This window comes from Misgurnus anguillicaudatus, chromosome 8 (assembly GCF_027580225.2).
Source record: "Misgurnus anguillicaudatus chromosome 8, ASM2758022v2, whole genome shotgun sequence".
Classification (NCBI taxonomy): domain Eukaryota; kingdom Metazoa; phylum Chordata; class Actinopteri; order Cypriniformes; family Cobitidae; genus Misgurnus; species Misgurnus anguillicaudatus.
The window spans coordinates 32,089,816-32,106,827 of NC_073344.2; the positions used below are offsets into that span (position 1 = coordinate 32,089,816).

A 17,012-nucleotide genomic window follows, 5' to 3' on the forward strand; every position below is an offset into this window, starting at 1 on the left:
TAATAATATTATTTTTATATTATATTATATTATATTATATTATATTATATTATATTATATTATATTATATTATATTATATTATATTATGCAACACTCCTGAATCTGAGTCAACTTTTTGCCACACACAAAGAATTTGTTGTGTAAGAACTTGTTTGTATTTATGTTATATAAATAACCTCGTGATTAACCCGTCAAAATACAGCTTGTCCTACACTTTAAATCCGTGGTATTAAAGGTATGTCAGTAATGTAAGGTCACAGGTGTTTTACGCAAAACGAATTTCCATCACAAGCTGCGAGGCTGCGCATTTACGCACAGATATTCAATACTGCGACGAAACGTTCAGCTGACGTCAGAAGGCAACAGCCAATCGCGACGCGCTGAGTGTGTAGTAACACGTCACTCTACGGAGCTTCAGGAACCGGCCGGGGGCGAATCCTGATTCCTGTTCGACGACCTGCTTCACACTATTCAATGTGGGTGTAATTGGGCTTATTTTATTACAGACATCGGATCTCGTCGATTAATAAGGTATGTCCATCGTTTCGTTTCGAGAATATCGTGTATGTGTTCGATTTAATGGCATCCCTCTGTTTCATTGAGCGGAAGTTGTGCTAGCCTGTTAACGGGTAATGTGTTAGCGTTAGCATTATGTTTTGACATTAGTGATTGCGAAAATCTTTCGAATAAATGCTGTTGAAGGGTTAAATATTGGTTTTCTACCCTTTTAATCTGGTATAGGGACAGCGCGACGGAAATGCCAGTAAACGTGACGTATTTATTATATTTACATTATGGGTGTTACTGTAAAACACTAACTGTTACATTATTATATTCTTTATTAATGTCATAACGTGGCATTTAAGAGGTATCAGACGGTTGTTGTTATTATTAAGCTTCTCAATGTGCTGATTAAGAGTTTATTTTCCTCTTATTTGTGAATTTTGGCTTAGGCAATGTGCATAATGTATGTGATTTGGGGTAATCGGTTCATACCTATGGAATCTCTAACATTGTGTAACCAAACAGTCAATACAAATAATGGACCATGATTTGTCCTGTAGGATTTAGGATAGGGATTTCCAAGGAAGCCTGTAGTTTACCTCTGTGCATCCAATTCTCCTTTCAATGCTTTCTGAAATACTTAAAATTGATTTTTGATTAGTCAGCAAATCTTTGTCTTTAGGTGAGTATTCAGCAAGAGGTGTGAACTTTAGTAAACCTAGGTATGGGTGGTTCAAAAATACTTTGGCTTTATTCAGCAGCACCTCTACGCATATCTTTGTTGAACATTTTTTGTGATGCGTCAAGTGTGGCAAGGACAACCTCTCTGACGCGGCTTTCTTCAAAGATGACAGTCGTGTAAAATTAAATATTCCTATTCAAAAGAAAGGAATTTTAAATCGCATACCTGACCTGGGCGACACACACTCTTGTACCTGTGTTTAATTTTACCTAACCTACCCTTCCAGTTTAAAGCCACAACCCACAAGGTGTGGTTTGATGTTATAAAGTCCTTTGTGGTCAATGTGTATTCAGTTTATGCCTTTCTCTGGTCGTTCGCAGTTGTTCACACTGTCATGGCGACCTACCAAGAGTTCATCCAACAGAACGAGGATCGGGATGGAATACGGTGCAGTTGGAACCTCTGGCCCTCCAGCCGCCTGGAGGCCACACGGCTAGTGGTTCCCGTTTCGTGCCTTTACACACCTCTCAAAGAGAGACCGGACCTGCCGCCTATTCAGTACGAACCGGTATTGTGTAGCCGGGCCAACTGCAAAGCTGTACTCAACCCGCTCTGGTAAGGACTGAGTAACTTTTCGGGAAACTGTTGAAACAGTAGTGTGTTGTCGTTGTATGTCAATACCATGTGGGGCTTTTTGGAGTAATCCCTGTGATTGGGATATTGAATGACTAATCGGATAGATTTTGGCTGAAAGTCTAAAGTCTGATTTGTTGGACTTTTATTGAATAAAGTCTGATCTCTTTTGGTTTTAACTTAAGGTTAATAAAATGCTGATTTGTTTAAATTCTTTCTTTAACATCTTCTAGTCTTGCTAATGATATTATTCATGCTATTTATCCACATTGTCATTGTGTTAATTTAATTGAAGACTAAAAGGAAGACTATTGTTGTCTATTGTGTTCATTCACATGCTAACTATTGTCTATTACTAATGAATACCTACTTATACAGATTTTTAAAATTTTTTCCGATTTTCTTTTGTAGTCAAGTGGACTATAGAGCAAAAATATGGGCCTGCAACTTCTGTTTCCAGAGGAACCCTGTAAGTATACATCAGATGAATAACCTAATATTCGACTTTAATCTACGTACCACCCAGTAAATAAATACAAATCTGTTTATTTCCAGTTTCCTCCATCATACGCTGGCATTTCAGAAGTGAATCAGCCTGCCGAGCTGATGCCTCAATTCTCCACCATTGAGTACATAGTGCAGGTAAATAAATACATTTACACTGTGTACTCTGTACGTGAGACATACTGTACAAACTCAAAGATAAACTGTAACTCCCTTAGCTCACAGCTGTGTTGTCTTTCTATGAAATGATAACACTGCTATCACATTAATTTATTTTATTAATTTAAAGTTCATTTGTCTTTCCTAAACTAATATGTGCTGTTTAAATGCAAATCCAGGGTAAATGAGCCTAAACATAGTGTAAGCAGCACAAAAGGTCATGGTGCCCAATGCTTAAATGTAAATGTGTTTCTTTCCAGCGTGGACCCCCCACCCCTCTCATCTTCCTCTATGTGGTGGACACATGTTTGGAAGAGGAAGACCTCCAGGCTCTGAAAGAGTCCTTGCAGATGTCCCTCAGCCTGCTGCCACAGAACGCCCTGGTGGGTCTCATAACCTTCGGCCGCATGATCCAGGTCCACGAGCTTACCGGCGAAGGTATCGCAAAGAGCTACGTCTTCCGTGGCACGAAAGAGCTCACCCCAAAACAGATACAGGTTAGTTGTCAGATCTTTATTATTGATGATGACAATAATAACACTTCTGTCGGGTTAAGCAAGTGTGTCATGTATATGCAGGAGATGCTGGGATTGATGAAGCCAGCCCCTTCCGGACAGCAAGGCAAACCGATGGGACCTCACGACGATGCCAGTTCCTGCAGGTATGAGATGCTTGCGTATTTTAATTCTTTTTAAGTTTTGATTGAATGGTTGCTTATATTATATTTCTTTGCATCCATTTCAGATTTTTGCAACCTGTGGAAAAAGTGGACATGAACCTGACCGACCTTCTAGGAGAACTGCAGAGAGACCCCTGGCCCGTTCCTCAGGGCAAAAGACCTCTGCGCTCCACAGGAATTGCTCTTTCTATTGCCGTGGGATTGCTTGAGGTACAGCCTAGCTTTTATTGGTGTAAAAAGTAAAATTAATATGAAAATATGATTTATTTTTTTAAAGGATTGATCGCTTTGCTTTTATCATTTGCTTGTTCCCAAATTGTCAGTGTATCTGTAGCATTGGCCGTAAGGGTCAAAGTCTAGGTCTGCTGTCTTGTCATATCAGAACAGTTGTACCTAGTACTCAACCAATCATTAGTTTTACATAACACTGAAGATAAGAGTCATACCACCTACCGCACTTTGTTTGATAACAAGTCAACATTTAACTCCTCTTTAAAAAGTCATAAGTTAACTTTGAATAGTGTTTAGGATTATGTTAATTGACCACCACCTTTTTACCAATCTTTTAGGGTACCTACCCTAACACAGGGGCCCGTGTGATGCTGTTCACCGGTGGCCCTCCAACTCAAGGGCCCGGTATGGTGGTGGGAGATGAACTGAAGACCCCCATTCGCTCCTGGCATGACATTCAGAAAGATAACGCTCGCCATCTGAAAAAGGCCTCTAAGGTGATTGCAAGCAAATTTTTTATGCCCCAAAATGTTATTTTAATTTGCAAACCAGCTAACTTCTCAAATTCATTTAGTATTACGAGGCTCTGGCTAATCGTGCCGCAACGAACGGACACGGCGTTGATATCTACGCCTGTGCGCTGGATCAGACGGGATTACTGGAGATGAAATGTCTTGCTAACCTCACAGGGTAAGCATCGAGTTTTACATTAGCTTTGTTCTTTACTTTGTAATCCGTGGCTAATGTTTTTCTCGTTTTGTTGTAGGGGACACATCGTCATGGGCGATTCCTTTAACACATCTCTGTTCAAGCAGACCTTCCAAAGAGTTTTTAGTAAAGACTACAGCGGACAGTTTCGCATGGCTTTCGGTGCCACACTGGAAGTGAAGGTAAGATCGCTATAAGATACAATATTAAAGTCGAGTTAGCCAAGATGTTTCCGAACATGTAAACCAATACGTCTTCTCCCATCCAGACCTCAAGAGAGCTGAAGGTATCTGGTGCGATCGGGCCATGCGTGTCACTTAACGCCAAAGGGCCGTGTGTTTCAGACAATGTGAGTAATTTTAGCAGTAAAGATCAACTGTTTGATAACAAGTGAATTAGCTTTAAAAATCACCCACGTGTACAAATATGTGACATTGTGGAATTTGTTTAGGAAATGGGCATCGGAGGAACACACCAATGGAAAATTTGCAGTCTAACGCCCTCCACCACCCTGGCTATGTACTTTGAAGTAGTTAATCAGGTATGTTGTTTATTTATATCGTTTCTTTATCTTTTATATGTGTGTGCAGAGAGCCTTTTGGGTGTGAGAATTTATACACATTTACATAAATGTATTCTTTGTGTTTGTGCAGCACAACGCCCCTATCCCTCAGGGTGGAAGAGGAGCCGTTCAATTTATCACACAATATCAGCATTCCAACACACAGCGACGGATCCGCGTCACAACAATTGCTAGGAAGTGAGTCTTTTAACAAGATAAAATTCATTCATCGGTCCAATGCAAAGTCGGATACAGTCAGATGTATTTCTTTTGTTTTCTGACAGTGTTGACTTTGATGTAGGCGTTGATGTTGCATGTACTATACAGATATTTGCTTTAGCTCAAAATAGATACTGCTGCGCAGAGCTTGTGTAATTTACGCCTTGAATAGCCAAAATTCTTATGTGCGCAACTTGCGCGTCATGCATCCTTGATTAACCGGTTCTGTCTATTGTCACACCTAGTTGGGCTGACGCACAGACCCAGCTCCCGCACATCGAGGCTTCATTAGACCAGGAAGCATCTGCCGTACTGATGGCTCGGCTTGGCGTATTCAGGGCTGAATCAGAGGAGGGGCCTGACGTACTCCGCTGGCTTGACAGGCAGCTCATTCGCTTGGTGAGTTTCGAGTAGAGCTATTGTGTAATTTCTCCTTTGAGGAAGAAATGTAGGCCAAGTTGCTCTCCCAGCAAGCAATTTTGCATTTGAAAGAACATAAGCCACAAATAAATGAAACCAAACACCTTATAATTATCTTACAAGTGTTTTTGGTATATAACCTAACTCAGTGTTTCCCAATCTTGGTCCTCGAGGCCCCCCTACCAGAAAGTTTTGGATGTCTCCTTATTTAACACACCTGATTTAACTCATCAGCTTGTTAGGGAGACATGTTTACCATTTCGGAAGTTGAATCAGGTGGTTTAAATGGGGAGACATCTAGGACTTTCTGGGAGGGGAGCATCGAGTACCAGGATTGGGAAGCACTGACCTAACCCATGTAACCAAATTCAAGTTTATTTTAGCTAGAGGTGGATTACTGCTGGACTATCTATAGTTAACCTAGACGACAACCGGAAATGACGGCTATTGGTCGCTGGGCTAGCTGTATGATAAATCTTAAGACAAGTTTTGAACAGAATAATCAAACATTTTAAATATTTGTGGAGCAAGTGTCATTGTTAATATTGCTAATAAGTAGGGATGCGAAAAGCTGGTGGGCTAGTCCACCTTAGGGCATGTCTAGAAATGACCTATGAACTGTTCAGCATTCGCCTAGCAACTACACTTGACACCTTAGTAATGATTATATTTAGAAATAAATTTTAACTCCTTAAACTCTGCGGACCCGCCGGCGAGTCCAAAACTGCATCGTGAATTTTTAAAAAATATATATATATATAAGTTGTGGAGCACAAAGTTTTCTCTAAAATTTTATCAATTTATTCCAAATTATGTTGATTTAAAAAGTTGATTTAAACATTTTTTTTTGTTTTGTTTCAGTGTCAGAAGTTTGGACAGTTCAATAAAGACGACCCCAGCTCGTTCAAACTCACGGAGTCTCTGTCACTCTACCCACAGGTAAAACCATCATCCTCTCTTCTTTTGAAAGCTTAAAAACAAAAAAATTATTATCCACAACCATCTATAAAGCACATGCTGTGTGGTTTTTAATAATAAATTTTAATTTTCTTTCCAGTTCATGTTCCACTTGAGAAGATCACCGTTCCTCCAGGTGTTCAATAACAGTCCCGATGAGTCGTCCTACTATAGGCATCAGTTCATGCGACAGGACCTGACACAGTCGCTCATTATGATCCAACCCATCCTCTACTCATACTCGTTTCACGGCCCTCCAGAGGTGAATATAGCTTCTGTTCGCCTGTTATTAAGACGCAGGATGCTGTTATTTTAAGCCGTTACTCATCCTGCCTCTCTTTTTTAGCCTGTTCTTCTGGACAGCAGTAGTATCCTTCCAGATCGCATTTTGTTGATGGACACCTTCTTCCAGTTGGTGATCTACCATGGAGAGGTAAATATATATTCAAAAACATTATCTATAGTAAGTTTAGTCATGAAGTGATTCCATTATTTACCGGTCTTTCTCTTGTGTTCACAGACCATTGCTCAGTGGAGGAAGGCAGGTTATCAGGAGATGCCAGAGTATGAAAACTTCAAACAGCTTCTTCATGCACCTCTGGATGATGCTCAAGAGATCCTGCAGACACGCTTCCCCATGCCCAGATACATCGACACCGAGCATGGAGGTTCACAGGCCCGTTTCCTACTTTCTAAAGTCAACCCATCCCAGACTCACAACAACCTCTACGCATGGGGACAGGTACTAACCCTCGGTTTGCTATTCTGGAAAGTTTTTTGTATCGTTGACTTTGTCATTCCAACAACTCTAAACTATTTTAAATTTTTCTTTCAGGAGTCTGGAGCACCAATTCTCACAGATGATGTTAGTCTGCAAGTTTTCATGGACCATCTCAAGAAACTGGCTGTGTCCAGCTCAGCCTAAATCTTTTTCCACTGCCCAGTGAAGAATGTAAATTTTGAGTGGAAAGAACATTTGACTTTCCTTTCTGGAAAAACGGATTTCCATGTCTAGCCGTTGTTCCGTGACCAACTTTGACACAACTAAACGCATCTTCGTCTTTGTTATAGGCCCTCCAGAGAAACGTTCAATTTTTTACCCACATAAGTAATTATGATTGTTTAATTTATGCGTGTGTGTTTATTTTCTATTGTGGATTTGTCTGTCATGTTTGTTTGCTTATTTAATTGATTTAGTTTGGTGTTTGTCTAACAAAAAAGTGTTATGTTTCACAATAAACCAATAAGCTTTTTAACAAAACGTCTGATTTTCCAAAGAGAGAATGTTATCTCTGTCCTATCATGTTGTTTCGGTAATTCTTCCTCGAGCATGTTTAGACTGAAATTTCCATTGAGGCTTATTTGTGAACGTCGTCTTGTTTGTTTGGTCTTTTATTCATTTTGTATTGCTGTGATCTGTTCATGTTGGGTAATAAAGTGCATCACAGTCCTGTTCTTCCAGTCCTGTAATTAGATTTAATTTTGTATGTAAAGAATTTGAATGAGACCTGTGACCCACATTCCAGTTAATCTTGACTTGCAAATATAAACTAATGCTATGCATATAATATTTATAGTGAGAATCTATTGTAGGTTTATTTCATTTCAAAAGCTAAAGATGATGTTGAGTACCTCAATGTTCAGACTCTTATCTTGAATAAAACATAAATAAAATATTACAAATAAGTGTCTTGCTTGAATCAGCATCTATGATAGTGATAATAAATATGCACTTTTATGTGTATGGGTGGCGGGGAATAAAAAAAAAAAAAAATATATATATATATATATATATATATATATATATATATATATATATATATATATATATATATATGCTCATTTTCCTACATTCTCGTACAAAAAAAATCTTTTTTGCAATAATATGTTTTAATATAACAATTACTATTATTTCAAAGCATAAAAGACAATATTAATAAATTAGTGACATCTAGCAGAATTTTAAATCATGATGCATTTACAGAAATAATTTTAAATTTTATATATATATATATATATATATATATATATATATATATATATATATATATATAAAATTTAAAATTATTTCTGTAAATGCATCATGATTTAAAATTCAGCTACATGTCACTAATTTATTAATATTGTCTTTTATGCTTTGAAATAAGTAAAATCGTTATATTTTCTAAGAGAAAGTATCTAAAATTTTAGGACTATTATAACATATTATTGCAAAAAAAGACTGTAGGAAAATGAGCAACTGGTTTGTATGTGGAGTCAGATGTCCCTCTTGTGGACATTTAATGCAACTGTTAGCAGTTGGGACGTAAATTTGGTAATATCGTTTTAATAAATTAATTTTTTGTTACATATTCATTCCAATAAATTTAACTGAAAAGCAAATTCCTCCCAAAATTGGATGCATACTTTTATTTATCCGTATGCTTACTGTTATTACAGACAACTGTGATTGGTCCACTCCAACCAGCGCTGAAAAAGTGACAAGGTGTCTGGCCAATTAGAGACGACGTTCTCATCGCTGATTCCGCCTTATTCTTACGATTGGCTATTTCCCTTAAGAAGGAAGTGACGACGTACAAGCGCAACATGGCAGCGCCCTTGTGAATGTTGATTACATGTTATTAAAGGATTTGAAGATTAAATTGCAGATATGAATATTGATCCAGTAAAATGGAATAAGCGTGCGTCACTGGCCTATGCAATTGGCATATGGACCATGTTTGGTTGTTATGGATATTACAGATACACCCACAAAGATGACCCTCCAAGTAAGTACTAGGCTACTAACGTTAGGTGTAAAGCGCCATAAATCTGCTGTCATTTATCATATTTGTGATATTATTTCACAAATGAACTACATTAAAAGAAGACTTGTGTGTCAGTAATATATTACGTGCTGTTACAAAACGATGACATTAATTTACATAAAAAAGACAATGTCCTGTCATTATTGCAAATAGAGTAAAATTATGATTATTGGACCAAATACGTTTGTTATTGTTCATTATGTTCTGTTTTACTTTTCTAGTTGAAATGCCCGTCGAAGAAGAAGACAACAGGCCTAATGTGAAGAAATATGAAACGACACACTCGAAAACCACAATTGTCTATAAGGAGAATTTTGTGCCATATTCCACGAGGCTTTTAAACTTCTTTAGAAATACAAGTGAAGGTTCCCCTGACAGTCAAAAACAGGAAGAACGGAAATAAATAGACAATGTTGACACGATTACACAATGTTGACCCTGGACACAAAAATTAACACCAATGGTCATTTTTGGTTTGAGAAACACCATGTGAAAAGATTCTATGTTTTTAAAATTGAGATGTCATCTGATTAGCATTATATTTAACAAAAACCTTTAAACCTTTTGATGAATTCAGAAATGCCAAGCTGTTTCATAAAAAAGTGCTGGAAAAAAAATAAACACTATTGTAACAGCTATCAAACAGTATGCGGTTATATTGACAGAGAAAAGTTGTCAATTATCCCTAAAATCCTTCAAAGCTTTCTCAATAAATTTACAAACTGCATACACTTCCAAACCTGTTTTGTCGCATGTTATTTTGTAAGCATAAAACATGAAATACTAAACATTATAAATCAGTTTTTAATTTCAAGGGACTGTGTACAAAAAATAAAGTTAAACGTACTAAGAAGAACCTTTCGAAAAAATTATCTGAATTAAATGTTTGGTCCACACGTTGGCAGTAATGTCACGAGCGCAAGTCAGGGGGCGGAGCCTTGTGGAAACCGGAAGTGTTGAAGGAGTGTTACACGTGATTGAGACCACAACAATGAAGGCGATCATTCAAAGAGTAACGAAAGCAAGCGTAACAGGTAAGTTAAGCTCTTATGTTCTGAAGATTAGCTGTTGTCAACGGGACATCGTTTTAACGTCTTTGTTTAATTCATTTAAATAACCGTGAATGTCATATAGTTTGTCCCTCCCTTTAGACATGCATGATTCGTGCTTCAACACACGCGGGTTAATAAATAAACAACGCATTTGAATGTATTAATATGATATATTTAGACATCAGATTTATAATAGCACATATTAAGGTTTGTTTGTGTATGGAATCTGTTTTACTTTCACTTCGACGTTGTATTCAATGTCCGCTGACGTCACGCACTGACTTTATGATGTTGCTGTACTTGTGTTATTTTTAAACAGTTGGGGAGCAGCAGATCAGTTCCATCGGCCGAGGAATCTGCGTTTTATTTGGCATCTCAGTTGAGGACACACAGAAAGATGTTGAATACATGTGAGTATGAAATACTTGACTAAGTTCTTATCTAATAAATGCTAGTAAATGGTGTACACTAAATTAGTAGTCAAAGTTGCAATCTGGGAGGATAGGTAAAGGACAGTTTATTCTGTATGCCGTTGTTTTTCAGGGTACGGAAGATTCTCAACCTGCGTCTGTTTGATGATGAGAACGGCCGTGCCTGGAGTCGCAGTGTGATGGACAGAGAGCTGGAGGTGTTGTGTGTGAGTCAGTTTACACTGCAGAGTATCCTCAAGGGAAATAAACCAGATTACCATTCTGCCATGCCGGCCGAACTGGCCCAGCCTTTCTACAACAACATTTTGGAGCAGCTGAGGGAAGCCTACAAACCAGAACTCATTAAAGGTGATGTTAAATCCACAGATTGGTTTGTTTAAATTTGTTATCCACTGAAAATGGATAGATAAGTGAGAGAATTGTGAACATTGTGGAATCATTCTGTGATCTACTTTTCAAAACCTGAAGTTATGGTCTAACTTGATGTTAAAGGTGCAGTGTGTAAATTTTAGCGGCATCTAGTGGTGAGGTTGTGAATTGCAACCAAGCCTCAGTCCACTGCTAACCTTTTGCTTTTGAAACACATATAGAAGCTACGGTAGCCGCCACCGGACAAACATGTCATCATTGGAGACAACTTAGTAAAAAAGTTTGTCTGTTAAGGGCTTCTGTAGAAACATGGCGGCCCAAAATGGCGACTTCCATGTAAGGGGACCCTCTGTGTATGTTGATAAAACGTCTCATTCTAAGGCAATAAGCACACAACGGTCATTATGAAAGGTCTTTATACACCCCTGATAATATAGTTTTGTATATTATTTTGCATTTCTGTCAAGAGATCCTTCTAAAAATTACACACTGCACCTTTAAATCAGGCAAACATCATGCTAGCTTCATGTTAAATCATGTTAGCATTATGTTAACTTCATGTTAAATCATGTTGCTGTCATGCTAATTAATTAGTATAATTATTATGTTATCGTTATGTTAAATCATACTAACATTATGTTAGCTTCATGTTAAATCATATGAGCATCATGCTAACGTCACGTTAAATCATTCTAGCTTTATGTTAAATCATGTATACATCATACCTAGCTTCATGTTAAATGATGCTAGCTTCATGAAAACAATGTTAACGCCTTACATCATGTTAGTTTCATGTTAAATCACGTTAACTTCATGTTAATTTATGTTAGCTTCATGATAAATCAGGCTAACATCATGTTAGCTTCATGTTAAATTATGAAAGCGTCATGCTAAATGATGCCAACATCATGTTAAATCATGTTAACATAATGTTAAATGGTGTTGGCTTCATGGTTGGCTTCATAGCTTTATACAAAAACATGCTAACCAGCTAGAATGCTAAACTACACTTCTTAAAAATTCCACACAAAACCTGTCAAAGTTCAAACTGTTTTGAACGTTCAGATCAGGCTTTTTCAAACCATCATCTTATCATTTTGGAATATGATGGCTGTGTATTTTAACTCATCAGCTTGCATTTGTGTGTTGTAGATGGACAGTTTGGGGCATATATGCAGGTACACATTCAAAATGACGGACCTGTGACTATTCAACTGGAATCTCCTCCTCGTCCTACAGATCCCAAACAGGTATCCAGCTTTAATTCCTGACTAAATAGGTCAAATCTTCAATTAAAGTTTTTCATTAAAAAGCTTTTCCATACAATTAGGTTAACCTGGTTGGTACTTTGATTCAGTTATATCATTATACAGTTATTAGGATTTTAGTTTCCTTTGTTTTCCCTTCAATTCAATTCAAATTTGAATATTGCTTTTCACAATTTTGCATTATTACAAGCTGCTTTACATAGAATAAAGACAGAAATATAGGAAACTGGGCAATTTTTATTACAATTTAGAATACATGGTATTTTTGATCTTCTGACATCCCCATAAAAACTGCATGAATTGTTTTAGGACCGTACAGAACATTAAAAGCGTTTTTCTTCCTTTGTCTCCTGTTCCAGCTGTCAAAACAAGAAAAGCAACAGCAGAGGAAAGAGAAAACGCGATCAAAAGGGCCGTCTGAGTCCGGCAGAGAGAAGGGAGCATCACGAACCAAAGCAGATGGCGCTGTCAGCAGCGGAGCCGAGGGGGACGTGTCTTCAGAACGGGAACCATAGGATGCCTCGCGCCTCGGTGAACTTTACAGCTTTAATGTCAATATTTTCAGCTGTTTTGGGGTTTTAACCGTGTTTTTCTTTGTTGTTGTTTGTGTTTTTTTATAGGATTTTGCAGTTGGCAGATCTTTTTCCAAGGGAAATACTGAAGTCTTCAGGAACACGTCTCAGTTTAGCCCTGATTTATACCATTGAATTTCTGTCTCCTTACTGTCTCTGTCTGCTGTCCAGTACAGCGTGCAGCCTTATTGTCCACTGTAACTTGCATTGTATATAAACACAGAACATGTGGCAGCTCAACAATTACCATTAGAAGAAATAACAACTCAGGCTCTCTTTAGTGGTATTTTTGCGGCAATTTGAACAGAATATCTATTTACCATTTAATTTATTGAAATGTATACATCTCTGTGATGTTTTAATAAAAACCGAGCACAGAAATGTATTTATCTGCATATTTTTTAAAGGGACTTAAATGGCATTGTATCCTAATTATATTACAATTGCACAACATTTTAAGACTTTAATATAAACCTACACATATGAATCATAATAATTGGTTATTATAAAAATTGATATTATTTGTAACATAATTTACAATTTGGTGGTTTACACTTGAGTTGTTTTTCTACAGTGTGAACAACTCACAAAGGAGCCTTTGTGAGGTGATTTACTGCATGTGTAGTTTAAGCAGGCAAATGCGAAAGAGGATTATTCTTGAATGTGGAAAAGAGCCAGTAACTTACTAGTACAATTTTACACAATGTATTGTTATTATTTATAGACGTTACTAGAACTATTGGATGTTACAGAATTTAGTTATAAAATGGTCTGAATATTCAAAGCCATTAATCTAAAATTCAGTGTACGAGAAATGTAATTGAATAAACATGTATAATAAAATATATATATAAAAAGTTTTATTTATAAAACTGTATTCCTTTAGCACAAGTGACGTGCGTGCTTCAGTCACGTGATCAGGGGGCGCGCGCGCCTAAGGTGACAAGCATCGTACAGTAGATCAGACTCGCGTTGGAATATTTCCTCAGATTTTTATCAGCCAGTCATAACTCGATTATTAGACGAAGGCGCAGTGCTGTCTGCTGGAGAGGAGCGTTCACAGGTGTGTCATATAAATGTTCTTATGTTAGTAAATATTTTCTTTAACCTGCGAGCTTTTTGTTTGTTTGTCACTTTTTAATTAAATTCTAATTAATTTCTATACCGCTTTTACAGCTGTGCATTGCGGCAAAGGCAAGTTAGTGGAGCAAAAAAAACAGAAAATTATGAAACTTAAAGAATAGTATTGTTTGTTATTTACATAAACTGTACTTTATCCATATTGTAACAATAATTGTCTGTATGTTTGTAATCGGATTCGGACCGTTATACATGGCACTTTTTAAGCAAGCACGTGACGTCTATTGAAAATGAAAATTATAGGGGAAAAAAATCTGTAGGACTGTACATTGATTTCTAAATCGAAAGATGACTGAACTAAATGACAAATAAATAAAATTTAATCCATCTCAAGAAATGGATGCGTGTCAGTCAGTACCTGTCATTTCATCTGAAGGGGTATGTGTTTTATAATCTTTTTTTAACGTAGTAAATACTTGTCTTGGAGACGGATAAAAATATTACTTTTGTTTTGCAGCATCCACAAATTGAATCTGTTTTGTAGTGTCGCCAGTCCCTGATGGCTGCTGCATGCGCTTGGTGTCTTTTAATCAGCCTAAGTGCATTGATGCGGTCCATCCTTGTCTCTGTCATCTTAAACTTTTTGGGTGTGTGCCAAGGGTATATATATATATATATATATATATATATATATATATATATATACAAAAATTACTATACAAGAATAGATAGATCAATTTAAATAAATAACACAATACATAAAATACGAACAAAAATAAAATATAATAATAATAGAAATAAATAAAAATGAAAATGAAAGGACTTGCTAAATCACAATAACATAAATGTATTAAACAACTGCACAGTTTTAACAGCTTGTTTACTCTCCTTAGTGTTTATATAAATATTGAATTCTTTAAGTACCACAGAGAAAAGAGCTTTTCTGATTGCTGAATTTATGATGAATATGGAACTTAAAGTTCAAGTTCGGTATTTTACACTTAAAGCCCTGTTTTGAGATTGTTTATGATGAAATAGAACGGTTTTGACTGAAATTTCGACACATGCAGCTGCCCCGAGAACTTTCGGGTGTTTGTTGTTTCACCTCCCATTTCTACAATGGATGTATAGGTGCACTGGAACAATCCTTCCTAAAATGCATTAAACTTTCGTTTACAAAGACGTGAAACTCACCGAGTGGTCAGGGGTGTTTACATCGATATCTGGGTCATCTTAATCTTATATTACCAATGTACACTGCAGTGACGTCAACAAACATATACTTGTGTTTGTATAGGCCTTTTTGTGATTGCTTGCAGCGTGCAACAGATTTTTAGCCATAGTCCTGATAAATGTTTTAGTGAAGCATGTATGCTTTTACTATGTGAAAATGCCTTTACTATGTGAAAATGCTTTTACTATGTGAAAATGCTTTTTTGTGGTCTGGTTTAGGAACTGGTTTACAATGGGTTTGAGAAAGAAGGCTTCATTTACATTCCTGTAGTGAGAAGTAGAATTTATATAATAACAAATTGGTTCCTTTTAGTGGCGAGAATTCTTTTAATGTTAATTTAATGTATATGAAACAAAAGAAAGAACGAAAAAATTTCTTTATGGGCATGATGTAATTGCTTTCCATGAAGGAATCTAAGGCCTAAAAGGATAGTTTCTGTAGAGTTACTCTTTAGAAACCACCTTATTATTTGTGCATGTGAGGAAATGGTAGCTCAGCTTCATAAAATCTTTTGGCAAACATGGACAGGGTTGAAAAGTTTGACACCAACCTTAAAGAAAAAGCACTTACATTTTTTTTACATTTAGGTTTTTTTTTTCATGTTATTCACACACTGTAAAAAATACTTTGCTGCCTTAAATTTTGTTGAATCAACTCGGATTTACAAGTCATTTTAACTTACTATGATTTATCTTGACTATGGGTGAGTTGTTATAACTTATAAAATTAAGTTGACTTTTCTGAACTATATTTTATAAGTTGTGACAACTCGTCTTTGTTGACATAACTTGTAAATCTAAGTTGATTACAAAAAATTTTAAGGCAGCAAAGTATTTTTTACAGTGCATGTAGTCATAAGTGTTGGGTAAGTTACTCAAAGAAAGTAATTCAATACTAGTTACTAATTACATCTTCAATCATGTAATTAGATGACTGTACAATTTACTCTCTCCAAAAAGTATTTAACTACTTATTACTTTCTAAATCCTATAAGTAAAGATACAAAGATAGGCTTGAAAAGGCTCAAATATGTTTTACGCCTGTATATTTATGCCTGTATATCTGTAATCTTTAAAGGGGACATTTACTCTTTTAAGATGTCAAATAATTATTTGGTTTGACATCACAAGGGGAGCCATATTTCAATTACCTATTTTTTCACATGCTTGCAGAGAATGGACTATCAAAACGGACTATCAAAAGTTACTGGGTTGTTCTTTTTCATATTTTATAGGTTGATACAAGCACCGGAGACCCAATTATAGCACTTAAACATGGAAAAATTCAGATTTTCATGATATGTCCCCTTTAACTTTTGTACACACACAAAGACAAAACACAGTACCCTTGTTTTCTCAGTTAATTGAAACAAAACTACAACATCAATCATACAGCGATCACACTGTTGTCACCAAGTTCAAACATACTTATGCAGGGCTTTTGATATCGAGCCGACTACTACCCTCATGGAGCAAGCTCAGCCTATTCATCTGCTTAATAACTTTACTCTGACAAACCCCACTCAAATAAGTGAAATAATTAAAAAATTGAATTACTCTTCTTGCCAGTTGGACCCTGCACCCACATTCCTTCTGAAACACTGTATCACTGTCATCTCTGCTGTCTGCTCCTATTTCACATCTGGTTAATACATCTCTTATCTCTGCTAATCTTCAGATTTCTTTAAAGACTGCTGCAATTACACCTGTCCTTAAAAAAACCAACCCTTGACCAAACCGACTTTGCTAACTATCGCCCAATTTCTAATTTGCCATTTGTTTCAAAAGTAATCGAAAAGGTTGTGGCTGCTCAACTCCAATCTTTTCTGGCTCACAATAATCATTTTGACATTTTTCAATCTGGATTCCGACCAAATCACAGTACCGAGACGGCTTTAGTAAAAGTTACTCATGATCTCCTCCTATCTGGTGATTCCGGCA

At 36.6% G+C, this 17,012-nt stretch overlaps 2 protein-coding genes across 3 annotated transcripts; both read left to right on the plus strand.

Moving 5' to 3' along the window:
* Positions 1-373: 373 nt before the first annotated feature.
* On the plus strand, positions 374-7,945 carry sec23b (SEC23 homolog B, coat complex II component). 2 transcript variants are annotated; one of them, XM_073870707.1, is made up of 19 exons: positions 374-532; positions 1,568-1,802; positions 2,232-2,289; positions 2,376-2,462; positions 2,744-2,980; positions 3,062-3,144; positions 3,228-3,372; positions 3,732-3,890; positions 3,968-4,083; positions 4,160-4,283; positions 4,370-4,450; positions 4,553-4,642; positions 4,755-4,861; positions 5,128-5,281; positions 6,164-6,241; positions 6,360-6,521; positions 6,606-6,692; positions 6,780-7,001; positions 7,095-7,945. In XM_073870707.1, the coding sequence occupies exons 2-19, from the start codon at positions 1,582-1,584 to the stop codon at positions 7,182-7,184; spliced, it is 2,301 nt and encodes a 766-aa protein (XP_073726808.1). In that variant the 5' UTR covers positions 374-532; positions 1,568-1,581; the 3' UTR covers positions 7,185-7,945. The 2 variants fall into 2 exon arrangements, with proteins under 2 accessions (XP_073726808.1, XP_055069269.1); XM_055213294.2 differs by having other exon boundaries at positions 454-477.
* Positions 7,946-9,943: 1,998 nt separating this feature from the next.
* On the plus strand, positions 9,944-13,143 carry dtd1 (D-aminoacyl-tRNA deacylase 1). Its single transcript, XM_055212615.2, has 6 exons — positions 9,944-10,100; positions 10,438-10,528; positions 10,662-10,897; positions 12,071-12,168; positions 12,546-12,717; positions 12,807-13,143. Exons 1-5 carry the CDS (start codon positions 9,974-9,976, stop codon positions 12,699-12,701), a joined length of 708 nt encoding a protein of 235 aa, XP_055068590.1. The 5' UTR covers positions 9,944-9,973; the 3' UTR covers positions 12,702-12,717; positions 12,807-13,143.
* Positions 13,144-17,012: the final 3,869 nt, after the last annotated feature.

Coding starts and splice junctions, on each gene's coding strand:
- sec23b (XM_073870707.1), top strand. CDS start 1,582: ATGGCGACCTACCAAGAGTTCATCCAACAGAACGAGGATCGGGATGGA. Junction 6,242..6,359: donor CTCTGTCACTCTACCCACAG/GTAAAACCATCA, acceptor TTTTCTTTCCAG/TTCATGTTCCACTTGAGAAG. Junction 6,693..6,779: donor TGGTGATCTACCATGGAGAG/GTAAATATATAT, acceptor TTGTGTTCACAG/ACCATTGCTCAGTGGAGGAA.
- dtd1 (XM_055212615.2), top strand. CDS start 9,974: ATGTCACGAGCGCAAGTCAGGGGGCGGAGCCTTGTGGAAACCGGAAGT. Junction 10,898..12,070: donor CAAACCAGAACTCATTAAAG/GTGATGTTAAAT, acceptor TGTGTGTTGTAG/ATGGACAGTTTGGGGCATAT. Junction 12,169..12,545: donor GTCCTACAGATCCCAAACAG/GTATCCAGCTTT, acceptor CTCCTGTTCCAG/CTGTCAAAACAAGAAAAGCA.